Genomic DNA, 21862 nt, shown 5'->3' with positions numbered 1-21862 from the left:
CAAAGTTCATTATAGATATAATTGTAAGAAGCAAGAATGTTCAGTAAAGTAAGAACTTCAAACACATCACCATCACCAAAATACAATTTTGTCATGAATCCATTTGTGTCCTTTGTTTAATATGCACATAGACCAAGGTGAGCGACACAGGCTCTTTAGAGCCTCTAGTTTCTGTTGACCTTTGAAATTGAAATATCTTGTAACATGGGGATCGGTTTAACTGGACAAATTAACTCTAGAATGCCGGATTTCATATTCGGATAGTCTCATCAATATCACTTCCGAGTTGATACGTATTATTCTAATGTTATATGTATAGTGGGAGGGTTGAAATCTCAAAAAATATGTTTAACCCAGCTGCAGTTTTGTTCCTGTCCCAAGTCAGGAGCCTCTGGACTTTGTTAGTCTTGTGTGATTTTTAGTTTTAGTTAATTTTATATTTTTCCAAAAATAAGTATGACGTCCATTATCACTGAACCAGTACATATTTTTGTTAAGGTGCAAGCTGAAGCACGCCTCCGGGTGCTGGATTTTATCGCTAAATGAAAGATCCTTGTGGCCTCCGGCTGTTTTCTGCTCTTTGGTCGGGTTGTTTCCATAAACTTGGGAAACATGGATATAAGTAAATAGCGCTTTAGTGATATACTTGCTTGAACGTTCGCTTTAAAGCTAGAGTGAATGTGACTGTTTGGCAATATGGCAAGACTTAAATGTACATTTCATTTTGCTAATCGTTTTATATTCTTGAGTTTCTATCTACATTGGTTTTGACAAAAAATCCAAATAATAAGGTGGAAACTTTTACAAGGGCAATAACTCATAAAAAAAATCATGAAAAATTTCAACCATGCTAAATTCTTTTGCAGAACACAATGTCATTTTTGCATTTTAGTTTCTTCTTATCTATAATTGTTTCTGTGTCGCTCACCTGTTACTGTATTTACTGATGTCGGCCATCTTGGTTGGTGGCAGGGTCATAAGACACTTTTTTAAAGATAGATACCCTAGTAATGATTGTGGACAAGTTTGGTTAAATTTGGCCCATAGTTTTAGAAAAAAAAGTTTTTGTACAAGTTACAACCAGATGCTCCGCAGGGTGCAGCTTTATACTACCGCAGAGGTTGAACCCTGAACGGTTAGGGCAAGTATGGACACAACATTCAAGCTGGATTCAGCTCTAAATTTGGATTGTGATTAAATAGTTGACACAGTATAGGTTTCTGACACAGAATGAATGTGGTCTAATGAACTTAAAATATTTGTTTTGCCTATGAGCAATTCACTATGCTGTTGAATATTAATCCTCTCAAAAAAATGTTTGAAGAAATTTTCTTTCTATTTATGAAATCTGAAATGAGAAAAATTACCCCCCCCCCAACCCCCATTTTTTTTCACATCCCCCTTTCCCTTTTTCCAAAACTGATCTCAATTCAAATTTCTAATGGAGTTTGCAACAATAACTACTCATTTAAATACATCGTAAAATATTAAAATGTAAAATAAAGTGCTTGTTATCACTGAATGGTAAAGATTGTTTTAATTTATCAGTTGGTAGTAAAAGTGAATATACATTGTATATTGTATAAAACAATGATTTAAGTTGATTCAACTACTATTCTGGACAAAGAAAGATAACTCCAATTGAAAATTTCTTGCTATTGCACAATATTGTGCAATTAGATATTTCTTGCTATTGCACAATACTGTGCAATTGAAAATATTTGCTATTGCACAATACTGTGCAATTGAAGATTTCTTGCTATTGCCGTACTGTGCAATTGAAAATTTCCTGCTATTACACAATACTGTGCAATTGAAGATTTCTTGCTATTGCTGAATACTGTGCAGTTGAAAATTTCTTTCTATTGCACGTCAATACTTAATATAATAATTTTGGATCCTGATTTGAACCAACTTGAAAACTGGGCCCATAATCAGAAATCTAAGTACATGTTTAGATTTAGCATATCAAAAAAGCCCAAGAATTCATTTTTTGTTAAAATCAAACTTGGTTTAATTTTTGACCCTTTGGACTTTAATGTAGACCAATTTGAAAATGGGACCAAAAATTAAGAATCTACATACACAGTTAGATTTGGCATATCAAAGAACCCCAATTATTCAATTTTTGATGAAATCAAACAAAGTTTAATTTTGCACCCGGATTTGGACCAACTTGAAAACTGGGCCAATAATCAAAAATCAAAGTACATTTTTAGATTCAGCATATCAAAGAACCCCAAGGATTCAATTTTTGTTCAAATTAAACTAAGTTTAATTTTGGACCCTTTGGACCTTAATGTAGACCTATTTGAAATCGGGACCAAAAATTAAGAATCTACATACACAGTTAGATTCGGCATATCAAAGAACCCCAATTATTCAATTTTTGATGAAATCAAACAAAGTTCAATTTTGGACCCTTTGGGCCCCTTATTCCTAAACTGTTGGGAACAAAAATCCCAAAATCAAACCCAACCTTCCTTTTGTGGTCATAAACCTTGTGTTTAAATTTCATAGATTTCTTTTACTTATACTAGTTATGGTGCTAAAACCAAGAATAATGCTTATTTGGGCCCCTTTTTGGTCCCTAATTCCTAAACTGTTGGGACCTCAACTCCCAAAATCAATCCCAACCTTCCTTTTGTGGTCATAAACCTTGTGTTTAAATTTCATTGATTTCTATTTACTTATACTAAAGTTATTGTGCGAAAACCAAGAATAATGCTTATTTGGGCCCTAATTCCTAAACTGTTGGGACCAAAACTCCCAAAATCAATCCCAACCTTCCTTTTGTGGTCATAAACCTTGTGTTTAAATTTCATTGATTTCTATTTACTTATACTAAAGTTATTGTGCGAAAACCAAGAATAATGCTTATTTGGGCCCTTTTTTGGCCCCTAATTCCTAAACTGTTTGGACCAAAACTCCCAAAATCAATCCCAACCTTCCTTTTGTAGTCATCAACCTTGTGTCAAAATTTCATAGATTTCTATTTACTTAAACTAAAGTTATAGTGAGAAAACCAAGAAAATGCTTATTTGGGCCCTTTTAGGCCCCTAATTCCTAAAATTTTGGGACAAAAACTCCCAAAATCAATCCCAACCTTCCTTTTGTTGTCATTAACCTTGTGTTAAAATTTCATAGATTTCTATTCACTTTTACTCAAGTTAGAGTGCAAAAACTAAAAGTATTCTGACTACGACGACACCAACGTGATACCAATATACAACCAAAAAATTTTCATTTTCCTCCTCAAATTGTTCATGGGCGGATCCAATCATTTTTTTAAAAGGGTTTCCCCCTCCCTCCCCCCACTCAGTTCCGCCAGTGTTCTTCCTTATTCTAGAAACAGTGATGGCATTTGACATTTAAACTGAGTTTTACTGTTTGTATACTGTGTGTTTGTTTATTCTACATTGAATAGAGGTATAGGGTTGGGTTGAGATCTCACAAAACATGTTTAAGCCCTGCTACAATTTTTTTTCTCCCATTCTTGTCCCAAAGTCAGGACTAGTACACATCTTTATTAAGGACCCAGCTCCAATTGCAGGATTTTCTCGCTGCATTGAAGGCCTTCTGCTGTTATATGCTCTTTGGTCAGGTTGTCGTCTCTTTGACATATTCCCCATTCTTCCTTCTCAATTCAATTTAAGATAATTTTTGACAGATGATTTAAGTCAAATGTCATTTTTGTTTGCAAATTAGAAATATTGCAAATCTGATTTATTACCCTAATATTGAAGTTCCTTCAAGTAGCATAAAATAAATAAACAACAAATAAATCATTAACAACTTTTATTTTTCATTCAAAAGTTTTTATTCTCATGCTTATAAAAATGCATGTGAAATAAAAGATGACAATGTACATTAAATGTAGTCACATAATATTTTTAGCAAATTGTAAATCAATTTCTACTGTTAAAACTATTTTTTGGAAATTCCCATACAACTAAATAAATAGATAAAATCATACTTGCTAAAATGATTAACTAGTAAATATAGTCTTGTACCTTTCTTATAAGAATTATGTGGGAATTATCCCCTTTGACCAAAAATTCCATTACTACAAGACAATAAATACCTTTACCCGAAGTCTTTATACAACAAATTGAGACCATTGTAATTTTTCCTCATACATAATTCAAAGTTGAAACTTCTTTCAAACTTTTCCTTTTTTTTTTAAACTATAATGATCATTAAGGATTAAATATCTTTCAGGAATGTATTAAATAGATGTAGTTTAACATAAAAAAAATACATGAGCAAAATAAAATCAACATGTAAAAATAAATATCAACAATTGTGTAAAATACCCACAACATGTGCCAAAAATAAATAAATAACAATACTATACAGGTAAAAATAACTTTAAAGTTATAAAAGTTTGTGGAATGACTAGAAAATAATGAATAGTTGATATATAAAACACCACATATTATTGTAAATGATATGGAATGTACAGGATTTATTATCAGGCTAATGAATCAAACATGGTTTTCAATTGAAGTATTAAATTTTTCTGGAGATTAATTCAACAAATCCAGAGAAGTTAAACAATTTGATTTGATTTTTTTTTTTAAACCTCAATATTTGAGTATTTTCTGAAATCAGTCAAACTTTATTCTAAATACAATCTGTAAATTCTGAGATTAATGTCAGCAAATATTCACAAGTAAAAGATTTATTCTTGTAAAACATGCTTGTTATCCATATGATCTAAAGCATATATGACTGAAGATGAAAAGAAGGTCTAACAAGAAGGTTTAATATCCGATTAATTTTAGGAATAAATCATTCCATAGTTTGTATTTTAGAACATACTTGAGCTATAAATAATGCATTTTTGGCAAATGGAAAACTACACTGAAATCAACTACCATTTCTGTTGATAAGCTTTAGTAGCACAATGAGTCCAAACAAAAACTAGAGGCTCTAAAGAGCCTGTGTCGCTCACCTTGGTCTATGTGAATATTAAACAATGGACACAGATGGATTCATGACACAATTATGTTTTGGTGATGGTGATGTGTTTGTAGATCTTACTTTACTAAACATTCTTGCTGCTTACAATTATCTCTATCTATAACAGTACTTTCTGTGGAAAATGTTATTGAAAATCTTCAAATTTTTAGAAAATTGTTAAAAATTGACCATGAAGGGCAATAATTCCTTAGGGGGTCAATTGACTATTTTGATCCTACTGACTTATTTTTAGTTCTTACTTTGCTGTACATTATTGCTGCTTACAGTTTATCTCTATCTATAATAATATTTAAGATAATAACAAAAAAACAGCAAAATTTCCTCAAAATTACCAATTCAGGGGCAGCAACCAAACAACCGATTATCCGATTCATCTGAAAATTCCAGGGCAGATAGATCGTGACCTGATAAACCATTTTACTTCCTGTCAGATTTGCTCTTAATGCTTTGGTTTTTGAGTTATAAGCCAAAAACTGCATTTTACCCCTATGTTTTTTTTTTAGCCATGGCGGCCATCTTGGTTTGTTGGCCGAGTTACCGGACACATGTTTAACTAGATACCCCAATGATGATTATGGCTAAGTTTGGTTAAATTTAGCCCAGTAGTTTCAGAGGAGAAGATTTTTCTAAAAGATTACTAAAATTTACGAAAATATGGTTAAAAATTGACTATAAAGGGCAATAACTCCTAAAGTGGTCAACTGACCATTTTGGTAATGTTGACTTATTTGTAGATCTTACTTTGCTGAACATTATTGCTGTTTACAGTTTATCTCAATCTATAATAATATTCAAGATAATAACCAAAAACAGCAAAATTTCCTTAAAATTACCATTTCAGGGGCAACAACCCAACAACGGAATGTCCAATTCATCTGAAAATTTCAGGGCAGATAGATCTTGACCTGATGAACAATTTAACCCCATGTCAGATTTGCTCTAAATGCTTTGGTTTTTGAGTTATAAGCCAAAAACTGCATTTTACCCCTATGTTCTTTTTTTAGCCATGGCTGCCATCTTGGTTGGTTGGGCGGGGCACCGGACACATTTTTTTTAACTAGATACCCCAATGATGATTATGGCCAAGTTTGGTTTAATTTGGCCCAGTAGTTGCAGAGGAGAAGATTTTTGTAAAAGTTAACGCAGGACGACGACGGATGACGGACGCCGGACGCCAAGTGATGAGAAAAGCTCACTTGGCCTTTCGGCCAGGTGAGCTAAAAAAGAACCATAACCATTTCATTGCCTCTTTTTCTTAGAAGGGGATTGTTATGTTGAAATTTGCTTGTTAAATACTTGGATACTTTGAAGTAGGATTGAGTGTAGGCAAGGGAAATGAATAAATGCATTTGTTTTCAAAATATGAGTTTAGATCATATCATTTTTATGTATTTTAAAACAACCAGTACAAATTAAAAATGTCTATGATCCATAGCTATATATTAATTATCATAAAATATAACTTAACTGATTAACATGTGTTGTTCAAATACATATCATGCAGGACGTGAACTTATCAGACCTAGATTGCTTTTTCTCTCTCTAAATTTACCCTTACAATTTGTACAGTATAAGAACATAAATTATTGCATAAAATGAAAGTTTAACACAGATACAAGCTGATGAAAGACAACATGATTATCTGATGATTTCTATCAATCTGATGTCCGACTCCAACTTCTTTTCCGTCGGAGTGGTACACTTCGACTGAGACTACGGTATCGGGAACCCTTCCGTGACTTCCTGTATCTGTAATATGAGTCATCACTACTTATAGAACTAGGAGATGGAGGACTTGGTCTATAGTATGGTACAGGACGCTTTCTGGCACTACAAAATAAATGCTACATGTAAAATGTGCACAAGGAAATATATATAACTATTTGTTTTTAATTCATTATTCTATCCTTCTTATCTAGTATTTAGCTTTCATTTTGTCCCTCAGTTAAATTTCCTTATTTATATTAATAAAAAGTGATCAGCAAATAAAATAATTCACTGTAAATATTTAAGATGCTTTAATTATCATACAATAAACAAAAAGGAGTCTTTGTAAACATTAACTTTGAGTTCATAGATCTTGTGAACATTCTTTTATTAACAAAATTTTGAATAAAAAGAAATTCAGTGTAAATATATTATCCTAGCAGATATATTAGTATAAGTTATTTATTATTAAGGAATACAGGGTCTTAACTATTAGGGGTGCATGTTAACATGTTAGTAATGAACACCAGGTTTAGTAAAATAAATTAGTGTAGCAAAGATACTTAATTGTATTCATTTGAATCTTGTAAGTAGATTTATGTACTTTAAGGTGTTACCTAACACTAAAGGGAGATAACTCTGTAAAATCAGCAGCACGTTTTAATGACGTTGCGTTCATATGGGAATATTAAGCTTCTCAATGATCAAAATAAGTGTTTGTCAAACTGCTATATAACCAGTGTAATTTTTCTGATTAAACGGTTGGTTTAAATTTTTATATTTTTGTCAAAGGGTCAAAGTCAATACTTTGTCAAAATTTTAAGAAAATTAAACGAGCCAAATTAATTTTAGTTAAAGTGTTAGGTACCACCTTAATACATGTACAATATATACCTGATGCTTGTGTCCTTTTTAACTTTGATTAGTTCTTTTATACCAATAAATTTAAAGTTTCCCTTAAAAACACCTTCATTTGAAAGTTGTTTAATTTGTACAAAGCTGAGTCTATTCAAATTGTTTATTTTGTCTAATCAGTTCTTTTATCTTAAATGAGAAAATATGAAAACTTACAAATTGTTTACATTTCTTGCTGCAGACTTAAGGGCAAGCTCATGTTTTAAAAGAATATGTTGAAGGAATCTACGACAGAAAATGATCATTTAACAGATTTCATGTATCAATTAATTATTATTGATTGGTCTATAAGTTCATCTGGTGTACTAAATTATATTCCTGGTACCTTTGATAACTATTCCTATGCAAGAAGATATTTAATACTGTCAGTAAAGCAATAAACAGTTTATAAAAACAAAACTTGGTTAGTAAGAACAGTTTCAACATTTTAAAGAACAAGAACACAATAGTAATACATAATTATAAATGTTAATGAACATTCCAAGAAAAACAAGAACAAATTTTAGTAAAAGCTGCTTTTTGTTAATACCAAACTGGCTAGCAAGCTAAGAACTTGTAAACATTCTTATACCATGTTGTGGTTTTTCATTTATCTTCCTAATCGATCATGTGATCACCTGTATGAATTTGATGACCTTGATCTTCGATATCGTGGAGACGACGAGTAAGAACGTGAATGGTGGTAATATCTGTTGTAACTTGATGACCTGGATCTTAACAGAGTGATAAAAAACAGAAAAGAAAATAAAGACATTGAAATCAACATAACAACAGCAATAGAAATAAATAAATAAAAACATAAAAACAAGGAAATGCATGTCTTTCATTTACAAGTCAGACTCAAACTTTGTAAAAGGTCAGTCAAGGTTACTGTAAACAAACTAATTTTCGCAATGATTTATTTTCGCGACTTTCAGGAGTAGAAAAAAAATTACCAATATAAATCGCCATGAATATGTCAAGCTTTGGATTTTTTCTTAAAAAATTACATCTTGTAAATTTGAGAAATCGCGAAATTAAGTGGCCAACAAATGGGTAAGAAAGGGCTAAAAGTGAAATAAAGTATCTGCGAAAATAAGTTGGTGTACAGTTCTTTTTTTTACTATAACTTTATTTTTCCACTCATATTAAACTAAAATTTGTGATTGAATGAATACCAGTAATCAAAGTCTAAAACATTTTGTATTGCAAAGGTTTCTTGTCCTGGACTTTGCCGAAAAGATTATTAATAAAATTACATTCAGACATAGTCCATTTAAAATAAATATCTATAACATCAAGACTACACTAGAAAGCCATGCATTTTTTTTTAAACCAAAAGTGAAATAGTACAAGTTGCCTCTCTTTGAAAACAATATTTAAGAGATCTTTACTTTAATTAAAGTCTATTAGGTTCAAAGAATTTTTCAAAAGATCGTAATCTCTGTAATCTTGGTTAATATAAATCTTCCAAGACATCAGTATCTTTATTTCAAAGAGAGACAAAAGCATATAAATAATAATAAACATCAAAATATGAACGATTGAAGTTTATAACTAAACTAAAATAGAAGATTTGAGAGTAGAACAAGTAAATATAAGTTAAAGAAAGCCTTATTTTTAGGCAAATATGAAATAATCATTCTTAGTGTATTTTGAAACACTCAGTTTCAGACTGGAATCAAGCCTCAACTCTAAGTTTAAGAAACCATCTATGTGGCATTCTTATACTTACCGGGGAAATTTCTTTCCTAATAAGATTTTATTCAATCAATTTAAATTTTTTACCTTGCGGTCATAAAACTTTGAAAGCATGATTGTTGTACTAAAACTCAGAAAATCAATCAATCAAAATACTGGATTTTGTATTTCGAGCATTAAGATTGTACTCTGAGTAAAGTTTTAATGCATTTAAACCAAATTATGACAATATCATGTTGTAAATATAGCCCAAATATTGATAATAATTATTTTTAAAACATTTAAAATAGTAGTCTCATTTTTTCTGTACCACAAAAAAATAAAACAATATTCTTATACATGTATCTTCATTATTTAATATGCAGTGTCAGTTCATAAACTAATTTCATTTGAAAAGAAGGTATATTGAGAAGACTTTACCATTTAGGACTGAGAATTTTAATTATCCCTATATTACTAAATTTTCTTTTAATCTTGTGAACTGATAATTTCGTTTCTTGGCTGAATCGAGTGATATGAAAAATAATCGCTTGAAACTAAGGGACATGTGCAGTAGTTGATGAAATTAACAATGTCGTCACAAGTAAAATAGCGATAAACAGATTATCATTGGTCATCTCAACTAGATTGCTTATCACACTTTGGCTGTCCCAGCTCAAGGGATTGAATCTAAACAGAAAATCAATCTCATTGAGATGACCGACAATAATCTATAAATATTTGTTTATTGCAATGTACAGAATAATTTCATTGGAAGAGCTGATCAGACTATAAGATTTATAGTTAGTAAATGTATTTCTGTTTAGATTCACACAAGCTTACCTATAATTCCATCTATCTATAAGACAACAAAACAATAACAAAATTGACAGGAAAGAAAACATAAAATAATAGAATTGTTTGAGTTATATATATTGTCTAAGTGTTTTAGTACATAAGATATATTTTTCCTAATAATCAATTTCAGTTAAAATTTCAATTACTTATTATTCAATTTACCAAGTGCATACTTTTTTATTACTTCTGAATGTTTCATGAAATAACTACTTTTTATTCTAATTAGACAATATGTATATCATTTGTTTACTGTGCTAAACAACAAAATAAAAGAATAATGGCAATCAAAAATAAATGCACACAAATATAATTTAAAACGAAGAAAAACAGAAAAAAAAACAGTAAATAAAACATCATAAGATCTTAAATATATTTTTCTGTTTCTGTTTTGATTTTTTTTTTTTTTTCTAAAATGGAATAGCATTATTGAGTTCTATTTAGAAACTATAATTATTCAAGCTTAAACCTGTAAGCTGGCAATAATACAATATATATTTATATACCAAAAATCATAATACACAATACAACAGGAACAACATGAAAAAGTGATTTATCAGAAATCTGAAATGTATGTGTTGATAGCTTTAGTCACATTTTATTCAAGGATACCATAGCAAATTCATCAAAAACCAATCGTTCAATAACACTTGCAAAATATTCCAACTAATAAACAACAGATGGATAAAATTTTGGGAAACAGCAAATAAATCATTAAATTTATTTAGGATTTAAGCTGAGACTAAAAATTTGTACCACTTGAATGAAAAGTCTTTCCCTGTCATGTTGAAAGACACATTTTAGTCATTGTAACTGTAAGTTATATTGTCCACCATGTAAAGCAGGGCAATATATCTTGTAAAATGAACTTGGAAATTCCAAGGCATGGAGTTATAATTAAGCTTATATCCACTTCATTTCAGCTCTGGTGGATAGTTGTCTTTTTGGAAATCATACCACATCTCCTTGTTTTCACATAATTATAATGCCTTGCAAAAAATAATTGATCTTAGAAATTTGTTGTTATAGAATATTATGATAGGGACTATATAAATCTATTTATAGGGCAGTAACCTTATAATATCAAAGATAATTTACAACTTATGGGCTTTGTTCATTGTTGAAGGTCGTACAGTGACCTGTAATTATTAATTTCTGTCATTTGGTCTCTTTGTGGAGAGTTGTCTCATTGGCAATCAACCCAAACTTCATTTTTATATACACAAAGTAAGATAATACTGGCAAGTTATTGATTGATTGATGTGATGAAGTTTGCATGGTTTATTTTAGACAGGTCACCAGTTTTTGTTTCTACCAGTTTATCTAAGAAAGGCCAGCAGTTAATGGTTCTACCTGGTTATTCTTCTTCTGTCTAAATGACTTGGTGATCCACGTCTACGTCTAATGGAGGTGCTCCTTTCTCGAGAACGACTTCGGGAGTAACTATGATGACGACCTCTGGAGTGACTTCTCGACCTTGATCTAGATGAGCTTCTACTGTGTCTGCAAAATTTTCAAAAGAATGTCAGCTATTTTAACGGAATGATATTCAGGTGCTGAAAGACATATTTTCTTTGTTGAAAACAAAACAATCTGAAATTTTATCCAAAATTCCAGAATCCATCATTTAATCGATAAATACGAGAATATATGATCCCTTCTACAATGTGTGCTGTCAAATTATTACCCTATAAAAGAACCTGTAGTGAACAAGTTGGTATATCATTACATTTTAAGAACAAGAGGCTGTCACAACGACAGCAAACCGGATTTATTTACATTTATTTGTGTCCTGCCAATATCACAAAAACCATAACTGATGAACGGTGAAAGAGAAAATTGTCAATATCAAATTTGACCTCAATTTTGTCATCAGTATCAACATATTAAAATTTGAAATGCTTAGGTTGAATGGTTAATGAGTAAATGCAACAACATGAATGGAAACACCATTTTTCGATCTTTCAAGAATCATAACTCCTGAACGGTAAAAGTCAAAATCAACATTATTGAACTTGACCTCCATTTTGTCATCAGTAACAACATATTAAAATTTGAAAAGCTTAGGTTGAACAATTCATGCATAAATGCACAGACACGACTGGAATAGTCATTTTTCAATCTTTCAAGAACCATAACTCCTGAACGGTTAAGGTCAGAATCGTCGTTAATGAACTTGACCTCCATTTTGTCATCAGTAACAACATATGAAAATTTGGGAAGCTTTGGTTGAACAGTTCATGCGTAAATGCATGGACACAACTGGAAATGCCATTTTTCAATCTTCCAAGAACCATAACTTCTGAACGGTAAAAGTCAAAATCGTCATTATTGAACTTGACCCACATTTTGTCATCAGTTACAACATATTAAAATTTGGGAAGCTTTGGTTGAACAGTTCATGCGTAAATGCACGGACACGCCTGGAAATGCCATTTTTCAATCTTCCAAGAACCATAACTCCTGAACAGTAAAAGTCAAAATCGTCATTATTGAACTTGACCTTCATTTTGTTGTCAGTAACAACATATTAAAACTTAAAAAGCTTTGGTAAAATGGTTCATGAGTAAATGCACGGACAACATTTGGTTGCCGCCCGCCCGGCTGACTGCCTGGCCGCCCGCCGTACATCCCCAAATCACTAACCAACATTTTTGTCACAAAACTCCGGTTAAAAAGTAAGAACTGATTGAAACTTGCTGTCATACTTTTGGCAAAATGAAGGCCCTATCTAAGCCTAAATTATTGTTGACAATATTTGTCAATCCTTACCTTTTAGTTGAATAACTTCTACTTCTTGACCTTGACCTGGAAATAGAAGACCCTGACCTTGATGATCGACTTCTTGAGCTGGTTCTACTGTGATGTCTAGAATGTCTTGATCGTCTAGAAGATGATTTTCTCTTTGACCTTGATTCTGGAGAATAACTGATAGATCTACTGTTTGATTTTTTCTTGGTTATAGATGGAGATCTGTGACTGGCTGGAGATCTATGAAGTAAACAATATATTAATACCAAATATAGATTGAAAATGTAAGAAATTATTGACTTTCTGTTTGCATGTTTTTGCCTACTATGTATCAAACAGGGAGAGGAAATACCTTGCACCCACAGGTAGGAAAGCAACAATGGTACCTCTAGACTGCAGAAATGCTCTGCTATATGAAATGAACACCAGTTTGGTGAATAAGTTACAGCGAATATAGAACACGGCAGCTAGACTCTTTACATATATCAAGAAACACCATCACATTACACCAGTTCTTGTGTCACTTCATTGTATCTCAGTGCAGTACGGAATACAATAACCAATATAAACTGTTTTTATATACTTTTAAAATTTTTCATGGCATAGCTAGAGGAAATTACTAGCCCCAATCAACCATCAAGATCTCTTAGATCAGAAAAATGCAATGCGACTACTACGTGTACGCACAAAAAAGACATTTTGACATGCCACTGCCAGCCTCCTAGCCATTTAAGACATAAATATTCCATAGAACTTTTTTTTTTTAAATTGAAAACATTTCATTTTAGACCCTCTTAATATGATTAATTTTTGATACTGACAATAATTTGTAATCTTTGTTCTTTCTGTCCTCTTGTTAATTACTTTTTTAATTATCTGTGTATCCTTTTTATGTGTTCAAAATTTAAATTCATTTTTATTGTATTTATGTTCTTAATGTTAAACAGCTCTCTCTTAAAACTGCATTGGTTGTTTTAAGTTAAGCACTCAGAGTTATTATAATTAGATAATGCACTATATAAATATTGCAATAATAATAATAATAAAATAATATTTTATTTGGTAATTTTGACTTCAATTTTATTTATTTAGTAATTATAATTGTATAAATAAACCAATTTTTCAAGACGTTTCGGCCATTGGCCTTCTTCAGTTCTTTGAAACGTCTTGAAAAATTGGTTTATTTATACAATTATAAAAAGTATGTTCCCTATTGGAATTTTGAAAACAAGGATATTTGGTAATTTTCATACCATTGTTTTGTCAATTTCACCTTGACCTCTCGACCAAAAGAAACAAACATTTCTGTAAATGTAAATAAAGTAAGTCTCAAAATTGCACTGTGATAATTAAACTAATAAACACCATCAAAAGGATAGGATAGACTGTCAGTATCTATCATTCTAATGTTATAATAAACACCATCAAAAGGATAGGATAGACTGTCAGTATCTATCATTCTAATGTTATAATAAACACCATCAAAAGGATAGGATAGACTGTCAGTATCTATCATTCTAATGTTATAATAAACACCATCAAAAGGATAGGATAGACTGTCAGTATCTATCATTCTAATGTTATAATTAAACTAATAAACACCATCAAAAGGATAGGATAGACTGTCAGTATCTATCATTCTAATGTTATAATTAAACTAATAAACACCATCAAAAGGATAGGATAGACTGTCAGTATCTATCATTCTAATGTTATAATTAAACTAATAAACACCATCAAAAGGAAAGGATAGACTGTCAGTATCTATCATTCTAATGTTATAATAAACACCATCAAAAGGATAGGATAGACTGTCAGTATCTATCATTCTAATGTTATAATAAACACCATCAAAAGGATAGGATAGACTGTCAGTATCTATCATTCTAATGTTATAATTAAACTAATAAACACCATCAAAAGGATAGGATAGACTGTCAGTATCTATCATTCTAATGTTATAATAAAAATTTACCTTTCAGCAGTGCTTCTGTCATGTCCTTTCTTGTTTCCATTTTCTTTATGTTTCTTTCTGCAATAATTATTGAGGTAAACATTAAAAACATATTGTGATGTTTAACCTGCCATTCAAAAATTGAACATGATGATTGTTTAAATGGTTTCTGTTTAATTCATTCACACAACTTAAATGGAATCCTGAAGATAAGATATAAAGCTTAACATCCTATGTTGTTGGTTTGTTTTATTATAAGGGTGCTTCCTCCTTGAAGAAGACCCCACATCTTGTTTTCAGATTTTTAGTTGTAATATATATGCAATATGAAATTCTTAAATGATTGAACTTAAATGACGGTTACATACTTATAATCAAACAAACATAAATATCTTCAATTAGTAATTTGTTCCTTTTCTCAAGTTTATTTTTCTTTTTTAATAAATTCTTAGTTCAAAGGTCATGTTGGACCTTTTACCTTAATCATAAGAAGAGTTCCATATAGTCAGAGAAAACTTTAAACCATACATTTTTATTTGTTTCATGTATCCAGTATTTTCAAAATTAATTTGACTTTGAACTAACCTTGGGCTGTGGGATCTTGTGGTTGACCTAGAAGATGACCTCCTTGATGACCTTGACCTATGCCTTTTCTGTTTGTTTTCAGATGATGGAGATTTTCTATCATCTGCGTTCTCTTCTCGTTGCTTGTTTACTGTAGCTTTGTTATTTTGGTTTATATCCTCATCTGAAGAACTGTGATAAAAAACAAACTTTCACATCATTACATGTAAATGGACTATTGATCAATTGATCCAAGATTTTGAACAGAACTGTAAGGCTTGTGCCATACATTGAGAAGGAACTGCCCTTTTCATTCTAGACCACTTTGAGATCGTAGGATGGTTCAATATCTTAATTATTGATGATGATTCTTAGTCTTTCTATCTGTCTTTTTTCTTTCTTCATCCTGTAAATAGTGTTTCAATTTGTCCCTTTCTTTTTTCAAAGCCTTCCAAAATTTCAATACAAAATTTCAGGCAGATTCTAAATAACTGTTACCAAATCATTTCATTGTCATGGTTATAAATACCTCAAGTTGTCAAAAAAGCATAAAAATACTTTTTCATTTTATCTATAATAATTAAAACACTGTCATTAAAACCCACAGAACTTACATATTTGTCATATAAAAACAAAATATCAAAGAACTAAAAACATTTGATTAGTTACCTGTCTCGGTCAAACACAATGAAATCATAAGTACAAGTATGAATGGTACCAGATCATATATATTTTGATAAAAGAAATACATTCATTTAAAAAATATTCAGATATTGTCATTAAATTAACATTTTACCAACCTGTCATGATCTGATAAGCTGCCTCCTGACACCAAAGAACTAAGGGGGGAACCAGATCGCTTGCACTTCTTTCCTCTCCTCTTACTGGTAAAATCAAATCAGGTTTATTTTTTACAACACAATAACATCTGACTTAGCTGACATCATTTTTTGTTTGTTTTTCATTATTAAAATCATTTTATTTACTATACAGCATTGAATGCTAAATTGTTAACATCATGAAGGATTCATACCTTATTTAACAATTAATCATGTAGATTGTTTAAAAACTTCAATAATTTTTTTTTAAAGGCAAACAAATTCTCATATGTATCCAATTTATTCCATTTGTCAAAGAAAAAAATAAGAATAAGTCAACTTACAGTGAAATATTTACTTAAATGTATATACAAAAATCACTTTTAAAACATACAAACCAGCTCAGACAAATAACTTTTCTTGTATTTTTTTTCAAAGATGTTTAGTTTTGGCATCTATAACACTTATTTCAAATACACTTCTTAATTCACAGATGACCCCCAAAAAAACTGTGCTTAAACACATAATTACAACTAACAATTATATAAAGTGAGAAAAGAACAACAAAAAAAATTTAAAAAAAATAACTAAACATTATACAGCGAAAAGTGCTTCATTATTATTCTAAGAATACGAAGATGAAATGTGATTGCCAAAAAAACAACTATCTACCAGAGTCTAAATGATGTTGGTTTAAGCAATTATAGGTCACGATACAATCTTCATCAATGAGCAAAATTAATACTATATAGTCAGCTATGAAAGGCAACAATATGAAAAAATTTGAAACTCTTGTCCAGTCCTCCCTTACTTCAATACCTTTTCTGTTGTTTTGTTTTTCTTCTGTCCCATTCAATATGTTTTAAGTTTACATGGGATATTAATCAAACTCATCATAATAAAGAGAGAACCATACAACAAGGTACTACAACTGAATATAATTTTTTGAAGAAAACATGTAGAATCATTGTGACCTAGAAAATTGTTTGATGGATTGGTGTTTAACGCAACAGCTGTCAGCCCAGTTGTATTACTTTGCAGGGGGGCAGGTTTTTTTTCTGGAGAAATCCAGAGTACCAGAAGAGAACCACAACCTGAAAACATTCTCTTACAGATATAAAGAATGTCATGTAGACAAAAAACTATAACAATAGTGCATTGTTCATTGTATAGTAATGAGGTTTAGAGTTATCTCCCATAAACAATCTATTACCTGAAAAATAAATGTATTTTCTGAAGTATTATACAGAATCCTTATCAAAATTGACCATAAAATTGGAAAATATCATGGTGTAAGTATTAAATTAACATCATTACTTGGTTAAAGTGAAGGTTTTTCGTGACAATTTTGAAACAGCATATTATTAGATTTGTTATTTCAGTAAATGCATCAAGATTTTAATTTCAAAGAGTCCAATATTCCGCATGTCCTATCTTTCAATGGGTAACTACTTGACATTTGATTGGTCATTTTCCTACTTATTCACAATTGTCCACTGGAGTCACAATAATGAAAGAAATGAATTCTTCTTTTACTTTTAAGATATGGTTTAGATAGGTTAAAGGGGGACGCCTAAACCTAAAACTGGTAAAACCAACTCAATTACTGTGGCTGTGGTGTGCCTGCACCAAAGTAGGCATTCTGGACAATGTGTTGGTCTTTCTTGTCTCTTTTTTTTTTAATCTGCTTTTTTTTCTAGTAGAGTCAGGTGTTTGTACTGTTCATTGGTACAATCTATTGCATCATTACATTTGATAGTTCTGCTATCCTTTTCACACGTTTTTTAACCATAAATACAAAATCAAGAACAAAAGAAAAATTTGCATCAACAATAAAATTTATTACAGAAACTACACATTACAGTAAATAAAATAAACAAGAAAGAATCATGGTACAAAACATAGCAAGTGTAACATATATCATTTCAATGCAGTACTTGTATTAACACTGTATGCTTAGTGGCCATATTGTCTCATTGCACAAGTGTGTATACTTTTGATCAATGCCTGAAGAACTTCTTCGAGATGAAAAACAGCAATGCGAGCACTACAACTTTGATTAATAGTCATTCAAAAGATTAAAAAAATTCTAAATTACTTCCGACATATACCCTAATTGAGATAATCTCAATTTCTATTTTCATAGATCTCAATCTAAGCCTTGAAGGTATCAAAGCAAAATTAAATTGCTTTTGGAAGTGTCGTAATATTTTTGACTAGCAGATACCCTTGCTTTTTTCCAATTTGTATTTTTTGTACTTACAAATAAATGAATTGTATAAGAACACTAAAAGTACCAGAAATAGATTTATGAGTTATTTTTAAATTCAAATGCTTTACCAAGTGGTTTAAGGGACTAGGTCAGCTGAAGTGTCCCAATGGACCTAAGCTCATATTGATTTTATCTACACGAGACTTCTGTTGGTTATTCTTAAAACAGTAAGTTGTCAGAATAGTTACACTATAGAATTCCATGAATCATTTACTTATATGCACAAGAATTTTTGAAGATCATAACTTGCCTATATTAAGAATTTCTAAATATTTTATATCTTAATCAACTTTATGTGCATTAATTGACCTCCTAGTTGAAACTTCAGACTGCCTTTAGGTTGCATGTTTTATTTATGGTTGATCTTGGCTTGAAAGTACATCATAAATTATGTAAAACCTTCAGGAAATAGATAAAAATCTCTTAATTAGAAGAATATTGGATCAGAAATATTAATGTGAATGTACTGACTTTGTAATGGAAAGAAAACAAAACTTTTGAGTCCATTAATTGTACTCATACTTCAAAATCAACCAATCAAAATGGTGGATTTCATCTTTTGAGACTGATTTTTGTGCTCCAAGCACTGAACAAAGTTTTATGACTTCTACCAATGGTGTATTCATTCATTACTCAAAATCCTTACATACAACTGTCCAACTTCTTAGCAAAGTGACAGGGCTTTCATTGTTGCTCTTCATCTCGAAGTCACAGGGGTGCCTTCCAAATGTTGTCTCAACTTGTGTTTATATACAATGCTATGTGGAAAATAAGGAAGCAAAAATAAGAAACAAACCAAGAATGACACAACAGCTAATAACCAAATAAACCACCAATTGTACAGAAAAGTACCAAAATATCATCCAGATCAGGAAATCAGAATTTACATTAATAGAGAGGGGGGGGGGGGGGGGGGGGGGGGGGGGGGGGGGAAATCATGTAAAGTACTGAAATTTCTTCTTATTTTTCAGGTTTAAAGTAAATAAAAGTAAGAAATGACTGATTACAAACATTTAAGCACAAAATATTGTATTTATAACTTATCTTTTCTGGTAATTTTGAAAATATCTTGGGACATTTTTACATGTCTGAAATTTAAAAGGCTTGCAACATTATGACATTTCTGAACTGGTATGATTATCCCAATAAAAATACACAGTAAACACTAATGGAATACAGAAAATCCTGGTACTTTTCTTACAATATTTATTTACAAGGTACGTTTTCCCAGCAGAAGCATGCAAAAAAATAAAGAATGAACGACTTTTACCTCCTTCTCTTCTTATGTTTATTTCTCGACTTTTTAGATTCAGAACTGAAAATATTATAAAGTGATATGACATTATGTAACCATAGCAACAAAATTAAGCAATTTTATAACTTACATTTAATATTCAACATCATAACAACAACATAATGTACACAAAGTAAAATACCAATTCAAGTGCACAAACTGGCAAACAAATTTTGAATTTACGATAAAACTGTGACCCTCCATAAAATTTCAAATACTGTCTTCATTTAAAAGTTTTTTTTCTTAAAAAAACAACCTATCTATTAAGCTCCCTGAGGTATTAATAATTTTATTCTTTTATTTGCTTATTTGAATAAATCAATTTCAAGAATTAGTACTTTCCAGTCTTTCAGTATTTTTTTTTGAACTATACATAACTCATGACGTGCCAAATAATCAAGGATTTAAAAATATGACAATATAATCACCACAATATAATATATCTTAAACTTTGTTCACCAGTGTGCGTCACTTTTTCAATTTCCCTAATGCTTTTGTACATGTAAATATATAATGCTTCACATCTTCTCACTTTTATGCTCAATGTCAGTGAAAAAATGTCAAGCTTAAAACACTTTGCTTAAATCTACAATGAAACAATCTTGCAAGGCATTCAAATAAACTTCTAAACTTTTAACTTTTAATTTTCAGGTTATTTGTTTTCAAAATAAAGAGTATAGTAGAACTATCTTAAACAAAATATTTCAAGTAACTAGAAAGTAATTTTAACATTTTCAGACAGGAAGTAGATTTAAACTTAGCGATATTTTAATATAATTAAATTATTTTCTTCAAACTTGTGAATAGGTATTCAAAAGATGTAAAATATAAAGAATATAACTTAAATATGACTATATAACAACCCTCCACCTAAAGTTAACCGTCATGCTTTAATTACTGTTTTTGGTAAAACTTATACAGTAGGAACAGTTAAATTACATTAATTTTTACTTGGAAAAAAACAACACTATGTTTAAAATTGCCATTGAAATTTCTTTAACTAATTAATGATCAATATATCAAATACATGTACACTATGCCACTGGATGTCATGTTAAAATCAAAACAAGTTTCAATTGCTACCCTGTAAATGAGTGGCATTTAAAAGTACATTGCACAAGCTGCAGCTGGTTGTACAAATGTTTCATTAGCCTAATGTGTCATTAAGTCTTCATTAAATTCTTATGATGCATTAGGCTAATGAAGACTTAATGACACATTAGGCTAATGACACTTTCGTACAACCGGTAATAAATAATGAACTTTCAATTCAACTTTTAAACATGGTGTAACTACTTTTTTGTAACAAAAGTTTTTTTTTAAATTTCTCTTCAAATTCCCCCCAAATCTTCCTACAAAACCAAACCTTACAAATTCTTGCACCAAGTACTCTTTGAAACAAAAGTTGTTTTCTTAAATAGTTTAATATTTAATTTAAGGATAAATTCAGCCTAGTTTTGACTGGCAAAAGTGATGCTTGAAAAAAACATTAAAAACAAAAAAAATTTGAATGTAATAATAAAACAGTTTTGAGGTGAATTTTGAGATATTTTTCTAAAGCATCAATTTTGTAAGGGGTTATTTCAAAACTATTAAGACACAAAATACTTTTGAAATGATCCCTGAAAACCATGTCAAGGCTGATTAAGAACAAACAAAACAATGTATACATACAAAGGCTTACCTTTTATAAATCTAACTCGACAAATGAGGAGTTTGCATTCAAAAAATGGAGCAAACAATTATATTTTTACATGACATGATATCAAACCCTTTCTCAACATTTTAACAAAAATAAACACATATTTTTTCCACTGATACACAAAAGCAATTATTCTACATATAGTAAATAATAAAATGAAGAAGTTGAGATTTCTATCCTTTCTGTGAACAAAGGTTATTTGGCTGAAGTCGTTTTATTTCTATGATCAAACAAACAAATGAAAACCTAAGACTTAGTCAGAAGAGTGGCAGTTTTTATATGTTCACTGGTCTAATATTTTTACTAAACATGAGTGGTCTTGTTTTGCTTGAGCACATGATATATCAATAAAAAGAACTATAATTCAGTATTTAATACTGTATTT

At 30.5% G+C, this 21862-nt stretch overlaps 1 protein-coding gene across 4 annotated transcripts in view; it reads right to left on the bottom strand.

Moving 5' to 3' along the window:
* Positions 1 to 3785: 3785 nt before the first annotated feature.
* LOC139527618 (serine/arginine repetitive matrix protein 2-like) overlaps positions 3786 to 21862 on the bottom strand; it is a 63199-nt gene continuing 45122 nt past the window's right edge. For 2 of the 4 annotated variants that reach the window (XM_071323150.1, XM_071323151.1), the window contains exons 7-14: positions 19752 to 19796; positions 16192 to 16275; positions 15413 to 15583; positions 14849 to 14905; positions 12895 to 13113; positions 11476 to 11625; positions 8226 to 8321; positions 6518 to 6816 (exon numbers count right to left, since the gene is read on the bottom strand). In XM_071323150.1, coding sequence (XP_071179251.1) covers positions 6642 to 6816; positions 8226 to 8321; positions 11476 to 11625; positions 12895 to 13113; positions 14849 to 14905; positions 15413 to 15583; positions 16192 to 16275; positions 19752 to 19796 — 997 coding nt within the window. In that variant the 3' untranslated portion in view covers positions 6518 to 6641. Of the gene's footprint in view, positions 4927 to 6204; positions 6817 to 8179; positions 8322 to 11475; positions 11626 to 12894; positions 13114 to 14848; positions 14906 to 15412; positions 15584 to 16191; positions 16276 to 19751; positions 19797 to 21862 lie in introns of those variants that run through there. The other 2 variants (XR_011665400.1, XR_011665399.1) reach the window with 2 other exon arrangements.

This window comes from Mytilus edulis, chromosome 6 (genome assembly GCF_963676685.1).
Source record: "Mytilus edulis chromosome 6, xbMytEdul2.2, whole genome shotgun sequence".
NCBI lineage: Eukaryota > Metazoa > Mollusca > Bivalvia > Mytilida > Mytilidae > Mytilus > Mytilus edulis.
The sequence above is the reverse complement of the archived record's forward strand: the minus strand, read 5'-3'. Positions and strand labels throughout refer to the sequence as shown.